Source organism: Neolamprologus multifasciatus, chromosome 10 (genome assembly GCF_963576455.1).
Source record: "Neolamprologus multifasciatus chromosome 10, fNeoMul1.2, whole genome shotgun sequence".
In the NCBI taxonomy this organism is placed as follows: domain Eukaryota; kingdom Metazoa; phylum Chordata; class Actinopteri; order Cichliformes; family Cichlidae; genus Neolamprologus; species Neolamprologus multifasciatus.
The window spans coordinates 12,990,019-13,003,662 of record NC_140448.1 but is presented as its reverse complement, the minus strand read 5'-3'; the positions used below and the strand labels follow the sequence as shown (position 1 = coordinate 13,003,662).

General features: G+C 39.6%; 1 protein-coding gene across 3 annotated transcripts in view; it reads left to right on the top strand.

Moving 5' to 3' along the window:
• The window catches only part of klhl13 (kelch-like family member 13), a 44,095-nt gene that overhangs the window by 25,850 nt on the left and 4,601 nt on the right, over window positions 1-13,644 (top strand). For all 3 annotated transcript variants that reach the window (XM_085173908.1, XM_085173907.1, XM_085173910.1), the window contains 5 exons: window positions 2,857-2,998; window positions 4,504-4,636; window positions 6,342-6,538; window positions 7,707-8,502; window positions 12,061-12,174. In XM_085173908.1, the coding sequence (XP_085030034.1) occupies window positions 2,857-2,998; window positions 4,504-4,636; window positions 6,342-6,538; window positions 7,707-8,502; window positions 12,061-12,174 (1,382 nt within the window). The remainder of the gene's footprint in view (window positions 1-2,856; window positions 2,999-4,503; window positions 4,637-6,341; window positions 6,539-7,706; window positions 8,503-12,060; window positions 12,175-13,644) is intronic.

The following is a 13,644-nucleotide window of genomic DNA, read 5'->3' as shown; positions in this document are numbered from 1 at the left end:
TTTTATTAACATGTAAAAGCTATGTTTTATTCAGTGATGTTGAATAACAGCCCATCAAAGCATGGGGAACATTTACTCACAAATGGGAAAACCACTCCACTACCCACAAAAAATAAATAAATAAATTTTTTAAAAATCAAGCGCTCAGCCAGACAAGAACTTCAAATTACTTCCATTAGTCTCGTATATCTGACAAGCGCTGCCTGCTCATGGGGTCTGTTTGAAGACGCAAATTCACTTCTATGCTGAGCCAGACATTTTTGTGGGGTGAAAAAAAAAAGGATTTCTAACCAGGCCAGTATTCGTCTGAAAATTAACACTGTTTGAGGCCCCAAATGCACATTAATTGCTGTTTATTTCATCTCAATATAGTGCATGGAGAATAGAAATAATATTTTAGGCCTAGTTTTCATTCTGTGTTAGAAATACAGATCTTTAATTGGCTACTGTGGACGCAGACTTGGCAAAGAAAGTTTTGTTTCTTTCCCATTAAAACAACTGCCCTTATTCAATCACATCATTGTTTTTATTGTCGGATTGTCATCATGTTCTTGCTTTTCTAGAAATGCAAGACAGGTGTTTCCGATTCTTTTGCGAACTGTTAACGCCAAGGTCAGCTGTTTTTTGTTTTGTTTTTGTTTTTGTTTTTGTGTTTGTTTTGTTTTTGGTACTTGGAGTAGAAAAGCAATCCAAATGATTTGCTTATGATATACACTATAGAGCTGTGTTGCTTGATAGCAAATGTTAGTATTGTTCTTCTTTTGATCCACAGCTCTTGTACCCAAATGAGCTTCATTCTCTAATGTCAGTTTTGTCTGAACAAAATGTACTCGTATCCCGAGAGTATCTGCCTTGGGGATCTGAGTCACACTTGCCGTCTTTCCATGTTCACCCTCTATGGAGCAGTTAGGGACTTTACACCCTATTACATCACATGTCGAGGTCGTAGTTGTATCTGAATTTTCATCCTTTTACACATTCATAGATTATAACAAAATGCTAAATTATCGTGCTCCCACGGCGCTGACTTTTTTCTCACAGACGGCTGCTGCAAGATTTCCCAGAGGACTCTTACTGTGTAGGATCCACGAAAGGATAAATGGCTCAGACATTATGCAAAACAACAACAAAAAAGCCCCAAAACTTTCATTTGCTTCAATCATCATTAGCAGTATTTTGTATCCTATCTTTTTTTTCCCTCCCTAAGCTCTGAAACCTGAGAAATAATAACTGGACATGTAATATGCTTTCACTATTAGTCACATTATTTCTATTTAATGATCTTTTTCAGTGCTGCGCAGCTCATTTAAATTCATTAGAAGCTTTCTTCTTTTCATTTCCTCGTTAAATTTCAAGAGATGATGCATTACATAGCTGCGATACCCATCAGCATCCAGCTTGAGTCAAAAAACAGCTAAAGTGTCACTAAGTCTACATCGGGCGGTATTCTTGTTTGTTTATCACTTAGCCATTGCAGTTAGCTCATTTTTTGTGCACTGCAGAAAAATCCTTCAATGTCAACTTGAAGCCAGGCGCTTCACTTTCACCTTCACACTTACTTTTTCAAATATTTTGGTGTAATAATGTGTTTTGTGACACTCCGTGGCCTCCAGAGGTTTCAGTGTTTGTAAGAAATGTGCAATACTAAAAAGCCTTGCATGAAGAAAAGAAGAGGGGAGTGGAAGGAAGGTGAGCTGCTGCTGAATGTATCGGAAGACAGGATGCAGTTGTCAGTGGTGAATCCATTTGCAAACTTTATGTCCATGTGTATTTCACTGAGATGTATATTCTTTCCATTTTAACATGTTGGAGGCTCTAGATGGAAGGTGGTAGAGGTTGTCCAGAATGAAATCTATTCATCATCCAGGGACAATGCAGGGAGCTTCTCTTCATAATTTAAACATTTACTGTGTATTGTGGGAAATGGTGTATGTCTCCATTTATATAGTGATATTATCCTGTCTGTGTCTTGTTCACAAGCACACACTGGTAGCAGGAATCTACCAGGCACAGTGCTTTCCTGACCACTGGGACCAATTAGGAGTTTAGCCTCTTGTCCAAGGTCACTTTGACAGGTGGACAGAAGGAGCTTGGGATTGAACTGTTATACCACATCCACCTAAGTGGAAATCCTCAGTTCTGGCAAAAGGGCTTGTATACTGTGGCTACAGCAAATATCCACATCACATTTCATGTAAATTCAGTTTTTGACCTCATAGTGGCATTAGGGCGGAGGTCATTTTGGCACCGTGTTGAATATTCATGCCAGATCCTGCTGATGTTAGTGCTGGTGGTGTGACACAGACATATGTGCCTATAACTTGTTCATCTATACAACTAAAGTGGATAATGAAGGCTGTGAATATGACATTGGGATTTCAAAGCTTGTTTTTTTCCACAGAATGTTTAGTGCATATCATTGCATGTTCATTTAAGTGCTAATTAACAAAAGTTAGAACGGATGCAATGTCAGCCTTGGGTATTTCACAATGTTTTACTGATATTATGGAGAAACATTTCTTGCATATTAGTATATTCTCATGGAATTCATGAGCAGCTTTTTAAGACTCAGGAGTGGCCTAGAGGTGGAGTCTGGTTGGTTAGAGCTTTGGGAAGTTCATTGTGCCTCGTTCACTTCCTTTGCCACAATTTCCCTCGCCGATTCAGTCTTGCAGTTCTACAACTTTTAGGTGACAGTCTAACAATTTAGCTACCGCCACCCAAAATGTCCTTAAGCAGTGTCACTTTGAAAATGCATCTGTCCTACTTTCCAGAAGCTAAAATTAGAGGGAAATGTGCATTTGCTACCCGTTTGAAGTAAAAAAAAAGAAAAACTTATTTCCTTTTTCCTATTAGATCCCTCGTGGAGGACGACGACGCTCACATGAAAGTTGCTCTGGGCTATGGTGATATGGGCATCTCTGCTCACCTTCAGGCATCAAAGACTGGAAACACTCGATTTTTCACAAGCAACACGCACAGCTCAGTGGTTCTTCAGGTGAGAGTGCAGACACATAGAGAAAACAAAGTGTAGAGTCAAATATCACCTTCGTCTGATAATAACATTAATGTTTGGCCTTACCATTTCTTTGGCGATCTCGTGAGTAGTTTCTATAGCTCTGCTCACAGGTGTTTGCAGATTGCAGGCCAGCAAGATGTTGAATATTTGTTTTAATTGGATTTCTTTGAAGATTAAAAACTGTTAACATTGCGGTATCACACAACATAAGGGAATTGATACCATGGATTCCTGGGCACAGTTTAATATCTCGTCTCGTGTTTCAGTAATAATCCAAAACAGTTGGGATTTGGTGTCTATGTAATTTGATGTAAGGGGTGAGCGCAACCTGATTTACTGTTGATGAAAAATATAACAAAAGCTCACTCATCTTGTACATACACCCCCCCCCCCCCCCCCAAAAAAAAAAAAAAAAAAAAAAAAGTCAGGAAACTGCATAAATGTTACAGTTGGTGGCAGCTTTGGCATATCACCGCTGATTGGTGCAAAGTGAAGATCAGCCTAAAGTTGTGCTAGTGAGTGCTGGCATCATGCTGTTTGCTGCAACAGCAATAACTGTCCTTCGTCATCGGCTCTCACTGAAAATGAATGGCCGTTGGCTGCTTTTGCAGCTCATTAATCTTTTGCTGCCACAGCACAGTAAGGGAATGCTAATGATTTTTCTAGCCTGATGTGATCGTACACCCTGATTATAGAATCTGTTAGTCTCAATTAGGTGGTGCATTTGGAAGCATCCACCAAAAAACCCGCCCACTGATTATTGCAGGGGTTGTTTTAGAGTCGGTATGTGTTATACAGGTTGTTGTTTTTTTGTTTTGTTTAATTCAATTTAGTTTTATTAAATAGCGCCAAATCACAGTAACTGTCGCCTCAAGGCGGTTTTTGGCTTGCACATTCTTAGTGCGCCCTGCCATAACCATAATCAGAAGTGGTAGTCAGCTGGTAGGTTGTGAAATCAGGCGTTGGGTGAATAAGTGCAATATCCACTTATGAATTAAAGTGTGTTCGCCCATGTTTAGTGTAGGTAGTGCCTTTTAGCTCTAACTTTGCATCGGGTTTCTATGCCAACAAGAGAAAAAAATCCCTGTAATTCTAAACATGTCACTTTGAACCAGTTGTGCATAAGAAAGCCAAGAAAATATGAAGGCAACAATCAAGTCGGTCAGCTCCAGCTCAAGACTAGAGCGCTGTCACGTATCATTTCAGGTCCATGAGCTCATGTCTGACAGGCCGTTGCTGATGGCATTTTGTTTTTATCCTCACTGAACCACACAAGTTCATTGTGTTGAGCCCTAAAGCAGTGACTGCTTTTTCCTTTTTTGGCAGCAGCCATATTTGAAAGTTTTAGTATTGGTGTTTTTCATCTGGCTTTGTCTAAGCCGAGATCTTCTTCTTGGGAGTAAAATCAGAGCTGTTCAGGTGCTCTAAGCTCAGGGTCAGCAACAACCCTCTCTCTCTTTCATGGTTTTTTTTTTCTCTTTAAGGGATTTGACCAGCTGAGGATAGAGGGATTGCTCTGTGATGTCACATTGGTGGCTGGCGACTGTGATGAAGCTTTCCCTGTGCACCGTGCAATGATGGCCTCCTCCTCCGACTATTTCAAAGCCATGTTCACAGGTTGGTCTACAAGCCCTTACTCCAGCCAAACCACGATGTAGAATTTTGTGATATTTGTGACAGTGGCACAGGCATTTAAGTACTCTATATCTCTGTATTTTCCACTAAATTGCTTTCTTTTCATGAGCATTTCTGTTTCTACACAGTGGCAGTCATGTTGCTAGAATTTTGCATTGTGAATAAATTACTCAAATTGACCTTGTGCCCTCATCCCTCGAGTACTGAGCATATATTCATATTATAAAAGCAGCTTGTTTGAGCCATTGTTATGCATTCATGTTCATGGTCATTTGTGCTCGCAATGAATATAAATGACCTACTTGCCTGTTTCATCTCCTTTGTGCACTGTATGCAGAGGCAGAAGAACCTTGAGCTCTTTTTAAGTACATAGAGAGTGTTTGTGTGGTATTTTCAGGAATAACAGACTGCAAAAAAATTTCTTCATTCACTTTCGGATAACAAAGATATCTGGGCAATTAAACTGAAAGCTTTTAATCTGACGCGGGAAAACGAGTAGCACAGATGTTGTCAGAGAACGCAACCTTACTGCACTGAATGTATCTTGTATTAAACCGTAGGTGTTTACTTTCATGACTCAAGCTTTGATGGGCAACTTGTCATCAAGTAACATCATGTTCTATATGATGAGCAGTGCACATGAATTTCTTTTTCTTTGTTTGGTCCAGATTAGCTTGTGAAATATAACGGAACAGAGGAAAATCTTTTTGTTTCGTCTTATTTCACTAATAGCTTAGGGCTGTGCGATATGACCAAGATCTCATATCCCGATATAAGAATTCTATCGTCCCGATAACGATATAAATCACACTTTTAATCAACACCTATTGTAAATTCTGTGAATCTCGAGCAGCTCGACTTGCGGGACGTGTTTCCAGCTGCGCGTCATGTAGCTGGAGTCGAGTGTTTTAACAGATGCATGAAACTATACATTTTTGGACATAAGTTTTAACAGCTGCAGTTTTCTTTGTGAGTATTTATTACACGGTGTGCTGCGGGGAAAAGCCTGTTCTAACGTTTGAGTCTAAGGTTTATTTTTTAGCACCTGGCGGCTTTTTTTAAATTCTCATCCGTAAATAATCTGCTCTTTCACGTGATTTAGTTTATTTTGAAAAAGTCTCAACAGGATCTTGAGCTTTATTGTGAAAGGTTTATGTGGAACAAAAACAAGCGGACACGCGAAGGTGTTACCGTCGCTGTCGCTAACATAAACACATAAAAACAGGCGCTAGTGTGGTTATATAAAATATAAGCGAAAGAGAGAACTTTAAGAAATTAATATAGCCACTACAGTGGCCGTCAAAAGGATGAAAAAAATATTGCCGTAAACAGTTTATTTTGCGACACCACGAAACAAACAATAGCGTAAAATGAAACGATAGACGTTTTTATATCGTCATCCGATATATATGGTTATATCGAACAGCCCTAAGTTTGCTTATTAGTGAAAAGGGAATGCTCTGAGTGTAAATGTTGAACAAAAGTGCTCCATTATGCTTACTATTCTTGGTGACATAAGTCATTTGACTGTAAAAACATTGGTATTGACATTTGCATCTACATGATGTGTGCATATATTAGCTTTTATTCTTTTGAATAAAAAAAAAACTATCTGAGTTGAACCATATAAAGATACTATATGTTCAGTACTATAGTTTCTTCTTTCCCTTACTCTCCTCTGGTGCAGGTGGAATGAAAGAACAGGATTTAATGTGTATCAAGCTGCATGGAGTAAACCGAATAGGCCTCAAGAAGATTATTGACTTTATCTACACGGCAAAGTTGTCACTCAACATGGAGAATCTGCAAGACACACTTGAGGCAGCCAGCTTCTTACAAATCCTTCCAGTGCTGGACTTTTGCAAGGTCTTTCTCATCTCTGGGGTAAGGAAATACTCACAAAAGCTGTGTTTTTACAGCTATCCTGCAGTTTTTAAGTTAGTTTATTGTCTGAATTAACAGGATATAAAATTTGAAACTTTTTTTTCATAAACATTGTGTCATTTTAAACAAATTCCATCTAATCCACAAGTACAAACTGCAATAGTTGCACACTCTTACTATTTGCACATCCTCTACAGAGAAAATAGCAAAGTACAGTATGACAAGAGGGCCACCTCAATGTCAACCACATATATTCAATTTGTGTAATGTACTTGGATATTTATGAACTTTGTAATTTAATTTAATATATTTTAGTTTAGTTACTATTCTTGGTGTCTTTGATTGACTGTGACCACATCATTTCATCAGGGATTAAAAAAGTATCTTGATTCTGAATATTTTGGATTTGAACTGGTGGGAAAGTTGTGAGAGCATGCCTGTGATCCAGGGGAAGAGCAAAAAACCAAAGACTTATTTTAAATGAAGAAAAAGTACGTTTGAAGAACAATTTTGTTTACGGGTTGTGCTTGTTGTACAGAGTCAAGAGAAATCAGCTTTTAATTATAATTTCAACTGTTACTATGTCTGCCTGCTTTCATTAGCTAAAGTTATCAAGCAGTAACTATTAGTGCTGACAGCAAAGTGTTTAAAAATGTATATGAGCAGTTATTAGTCTTTCCAGAGTGTATGTACTTGTTTTTTCTTTAATGCAGTGCAGCAATCTGTTTTTACTGATAAATTTATCAAGGTGTATTAAAGCTGGTTTTCTTGCCAACTGTCTGAAAACCCACGTTTTTAAAATTTAAAGTGATATAAAATGGACAAAAGCAGCAGAGTCAGTTGACATCTGCTGTGTGTTAAATTGCTAAAGCACTGATTCTTTGTAATGAGACTTCTTTCCCTTGAGCTGAGAATTAGTCAATATCATAGCATTTTCTTTCATTTATGTTTCATTCACTGGGACTTGAAACTAGCAAAAGGCCCGTAAATTCACAGAGCAAGGGTCTGAGGACATTTTTCCATAGATTTCTATACAACTAAAAGAATGACCAATTGTAGGCCAAGAGTTTGTTTTACTTTCCAAGGGCTGTAAGCTACATCCATCCTTTTCTTTTCACGCTTACTTGCAGCTTTCCAAGATTTTTTACTTGTTTTTTTTTTTGTCAAGGTTTCTCTGGACAACTGTGTAGAAGTGGGACGCATTGCCAACACATACAACCTCACAGAGGTGGATAAATACGTCAACAATTTCATCCTGAAGAACTTTCCCTCATTGCTGGGCACGGGGGAGTTTGTCAAGCTACCATTTGAACGCTTGGCTTTTGTACTGTCCAGTAACAGCTTAAAACACTGCACTGAGTTGGACCTGTTCAAGGCGGCTTGCCGCTGGCTACGCTTTGAAGACAGCCGTATGGACTATGCCCCAAAGCTCATGAAGAACATCCGCTTTCCTCTCATGAACCCGCAGGATCTCATCAATCACGTGCAGACTGTGGACTTTATGCGTACGGACAACACCTGTGTCAACCTTCTCCTGGAAGCTAGCAACTACCAAATGATGCCCTACATGCAGCCAGTTATGCAGTCAGAACGGACAGCCATCCGCTCAGACAGTGCCCACCTGGTCACTCTGGGTGGTGTTCTGCGCCAGCAGCTTGTTGTGAGCAAGGAGCTGCGTCTCTTTGATGAGAGGGCTCACGAATGGAAGGCGCTGGCGCCCATGGACGCACCTCGTTACCAACACGGCATTGCGGTCATCGGCAACTTTCTCTATGTTGTGGGTGGCCAAAGCAACTACGACACCAAAGGCAAAACAGCAGTGGACACGGTGTTCCGATATGACCCTCGCTACAACAAATGGATCCAGGTGGCATGCCTTAATGAGAAACGTACCTTCTTCCACCTCAGTGCACTCAAGGGACACCTCTACGCTGTCGGTGGAAGGAATGCTGCAGGGGAGCTTGGTGAGTTTATTTCCCCCACTTGTTTGTTTTTGTTTCCTTTTAAGCAACAACAGGGGCCTTTAATTAATATTGTATGAAATTTTACACTTTTAATATGAGAGAGCAGTGTGAGAAAGAATGAGCGCTTTAATAAGGCTGCAAGCATACCGACGCCAAGTAATCAAGAGCCGTGCATACACATCATTTGCTGTTTCAACACGTCGCACACATAATGTGTGTGTAATTTAATAAAATTTAGAGGATGGGCACATTATCACAAACACCCTCCCAATCGAATGTAATCCATTACAAAAGCATTTCAGCACATGCAGAATCAATTTCAGTCATCGCAGCCTCAGAGAAGTGTCATGGATTTTGATGAGGTGTTGTTTAGGGTGTCATAATATATCATGAATAAAATAAGTTTAGATTTTTTTTCTCTCTCCGTGTAATAAATTGCAGTGCAATACAACAAAGCCACAGCCTACGCTGATGCAGTCTTAACAAAGTCACAATGTTTCTATTTGTTCAGAGCTGTGGTAGGTACATAACATTCAACTGTAGGTGAAGAGATACAGCTGAAGCTGGCACACAAACTATGCCTTCAGGGAGGATTAAATAAAGAGGTGGATACATGTTGCCAGTGGCGTTTTCAGTGATTAAAAAGGGAAGAAAAAAAAAGCGGGTCATATCAGATCAACTTGTATCAGTAATCTGATGCTTTTACAAGCCTTTTGGTTCACATTTCATCCCTCTGGTGGAAAGAAAAAAGCCAACAGATGTATTTAAACATTTATATCTAGTCTTTGTAATTTGGTTGTTGATGCACCCTGCAATCTCTGCACCAACTGTAGACCACAGAGAGGTGCCACCCAGTACTTAAATTCAGCTCTGTAGCTGCAGTGGACAGAGAGAGGCTACTGTGGAAGCAGTCTGGGTTATAATTAGACCAAAAAACACAGCACCAGTTCACTGTCAGTCTACACAGCTGCCTCTTCCTTCTTTACGTTTCACTGCCCTTTAACTGCATGCGGTTAGGCCTCCATGTTTTTCTGGATGTGCCCCTTTTATTATATTTGTTTGCTCTGGGTAGATCACGAGGGTGTGGTTTTTCTGTTACGTCAGAAATGCCTAGATTTTAAACAAAAAGCTTCACGACATGGAAACGAATATTTAGAATATACTTGCAGACCTGAGTGTTGCATGGATTTTAGTTTTGTGCTGCTTTTATATTTTCAAAAGGATGTAACAAAGATGCACATACTTACTAATTTTAGTTCACCATATTGCAAACCTTTTTATAGCTCTTGCACAATAACAACTCAGTCTTTTAATATAAAAATAAGACTGCTTTAGGCACCTATATATGCTTTAATTGAAAAAGAAGCAAAATGTACAGGTCTCGCTGTATGTCACTACAAGCTGCCAGTTTTTAAAATTATTATTCTATTTTCTATTTCTATTGTTGTGGTGAAGAACTTGTAGAAAGAAAAAAAATCCATGCTAATTACAAATGTGACCTTTCCAGCTTACAGAAGAAAATCGTACTTTGAGTACATTTCAAGGTTTAAATGCAATTCATAATTTCTTTATTGAGAAGTTGCTTGTGAGGAATTCCATTTTCAGCAACATTGCCGTTTAGATACGGTCAGCACAACTGTGCTATTTCCATCTAGTTGGTGTGAGAGTTTGTATACTGCTGGAGGTCACTTTGATAATAGTTGTTGAGCAAGCAGACCTAGGTATTCACTGATTTCCTTGGTGAGACTTGTTCAGCTGGTCCAGAGATGACTCACAATCCTTGTGAGGGAACAAAAAAAACAAAAATTAACTGCCTGTAAATCTGTTAACTATCGAAGATGACCAAAAGTTTGTGAACTACATTGGATTACCAGGATTTCTAAACTAATTGATGATCCATTTACATTTGTTCTGACTCATTTATGAAGAAACACAACGTGAGTGAACTAATAACACAATGGTTTAATCAGTGCAGGCTGGAAAAGACCGGCTCCTGAGCTGAGTAACTAACAGGAGCTCCTCTATAACCCCATATTCTTCAGTGGCTTATGAGTCTTGTAAAATGAGGAGGAATTTTGAAGGACTGCTCTAAACAAAAATCTTTATCTATTTCTACAATGATATGATTGAACAAAACTCACAAGCTTATACTATTCAGACTATAAAAACTGTTGTGACACTGATTTTCTTGTGAGCTTGGGTTTATTGTCTTCTCTCATCACCGAGTGTTCTCAAAGCTTCAGGGAATGCACTGCTGCCCTGAAAATTTCTTCATTGAAATTTAGCCCTGCGACAGACTGGCGACCTGTCCAGGGGTGTACCCGCCTCTCGCCTAGAGACAGCTGGGATAGCTCCAGCCCCCCCGCCACCCTGAAAAAGGATAAGCGGAAGCAAATGGATGGATGGATGGAAATTTTGAATTCATTCTTCCCTACACTATTGTAAGGCACCCAGGCCTGAGGTAGCAAAGCATCCCTGAATAATGATACTACCTCCACTATGCCTTACAGCTTCGGTGTTAGTTTCAGGAATGAAAAGAGTTTAAGCAGGTTGTAGAGATTCTTGCAGGCGTTTTGCAGGTAACGTTGGGCTCATTTCCACCGTTTCTATAGGGATGTACTCTGTATTTAAGTGTGTTTGTGCTTAACTGTCTCAGTTGTAATTTTTGCAGGTAGCTGCTTCTGGAAAGTGGAGCAACAGTCCTGATTGTTCAGAATTTGTCCTCACTCATGTCTTTAGAAATACCTGTGTAGCCTTTCCCAGCTCAGTTTACTCCTGTAGCACTCTTCTGAGGTTCTGTGAAAGTTGATTGAAGCATGTTTATGGGGATTGGCTCATCTACAACTTACATTTCCAGACTCCATAATTGGAGCACCTCACTTCAAATACTTTCTGCAACAAGTTCAATCCAGAAATGTAGAAAACTGGATCCCAGATATAGTGAATGCAGAAATGATGAAACAGATCAGCCACTGGTGAAACCCATTTTATTTGCCAGGAAGCCTGGAGCAAGTCAACAGGGGAATTATGGGACTGTAACCCATAATAAATGGAGAAATTCTGGTAATTCTTAGTAGTTCACAAATCTTTGTCATAAATGTTAACAAGCTCTAGTGAGATGGAAACTTGTGATTCTGCATTGTTAAACTGTGGTGTTTGATGTGAAGGTAAATCATTACCCTTCTCCATCAATGGAGTGATCATACATGTTGATGGACCCTGGCTGGCTGGCTGGTTTTGGGGTTTCCACCCAGCAATTATCAGCCTGTAAGCATCTGATATGAACCCTAAGGTCCCCTTTCTGATTTCTCTGATATTTTATAGAACCATCCTCAGACACCTTAAGATGAAAGCTCGAACAATCTCACTATTTCCTGCACAGTCAGTGCATTCAGAGCTGGTGGGGATGTGTACTCTGTATTTAAATCCTTGTTTTAGCTCCCACGCTGAGACCCTCCAAGGCCTCATTTGCTGCTGTTTGTCCTCCTTAGTTGTGTCTTGACCTACTTTCTACTAATACAGTCTTTTTCTCTTTTTTTTTTCATCCGTTTCTTCAAGCTACTGTGGAGTGCTACAACCCAAGGACAAATGAATGGACATACGTTGCCAAAATGAATGAGCCACATTATGGCCACGCTGGGACGGTGTACGGTGGTTATATGTATATTTCAGGTAAGTGGCTCCAGGGAGTTTTGAGTTTATTATCGGCTTAAATAAATAGAGATGTAATGTTGCATGACTGGGTAAGAGTTGTTTTTTTTAATTGCATGTTTTAAAGTTACAATAGCAATAAATTTTATTCTCTGAATGTGTTATAGAACTGCAAGGTGGGGTCACAATAGTATCTCATTTTAGACAAACAGTACATAGAGTTCTGGAGTTATATGTGAGTCAGGATTTTTCTGACAGCCTGTTAATGCTAGGTATTTTTATCTTTCAAACTTCATATAAAGAAAGTGTCTTTCACACTTCCAGACTTTTGCAAATCTTTCCTCACACTTTATTCATCTATGCTGAGCATGCTTTTGGAGCCTGCGAGAGTTCAACACTTAGGGCAGATGGCGGACACTGAGAATTGGGCCTTCAGCCAGCCAGTACTTTCTCTTTAGGTGACACCTGGGCACTTGTTCACTTAATACGACAGAAAACAAATCCTGCAGTATGGAGATGAGCCCTAGTTTCTTAGTGTGACTAATCCAGAGCGGTGCTACAAAAGATGGGGAACGGTGGTGGTGGTGGAGGGGAATTGGGAAGGATGGAGCAAAGTAGAGGACTAGAGCCTGTGTAGGAGGTGTAACACAGAAGAGACTGTAATAATCCCTCCTGGCCATGGGTACTATGATCCATCTACAACACATGAGCAAAAAAACTGTTTTATGCAAAAATATTTCAAAAAATAGATAATGGAGGTTATATATTAAACACATATTGTACTTACAGTGCCACTTGGGAAACTTTAGCTAATGAAAATAAAATATTGAAATGCTCTCTAGCAGCAGTATTAAACCAATTTGCAGCCTGAGGTGTTGACCAGCTTGCATGCAGTTTTATTAGATCCAGCAGTGTGATCACTGTGCACACAAGCCGTGAATTCAATCCACAGACCTGCAAACGTTTGCCGGTGTTAGATGGTCCTACAGAAGACACCTCACATTCTCTATCACATTGGTTCCAGTTATCTTTCATGTTTAGCTGGAAAAAATTGCCACATTAAAAGTACATGCAGCCCCTTTGATTTGATTTTTATATCACCGAACTCTGACGTGCTGGAAAGAGGCCAAAAGCTAAGGACTACCTCCACACATGAGTACTATCAGGGTTTATATAAACAATTTTAAATTAGTTAATATTTCACATTATCAGGGAGAAGAACTGGGCATGTTTGGGATCACACAGATCACAAGATTTGGCAGACCTAATATTAGAGTGGAGCCGAGATGAAAGCCACACATTTTACTTTTTAATATAACTAAAGTGAAATGATGAATAACAAAACGGTCACGGCCTGAGCTAATCTGCTGGTAGCCAGGTGTATGAATCGTTTCGCCCCCTGGCAGTACTTTCCACTTCGTAGCGTTTATTTCCACTTTTTGATAGTCTAATGGATTATCCTTTTTGTGTGTGTGTGTGTGTGTGTGTACG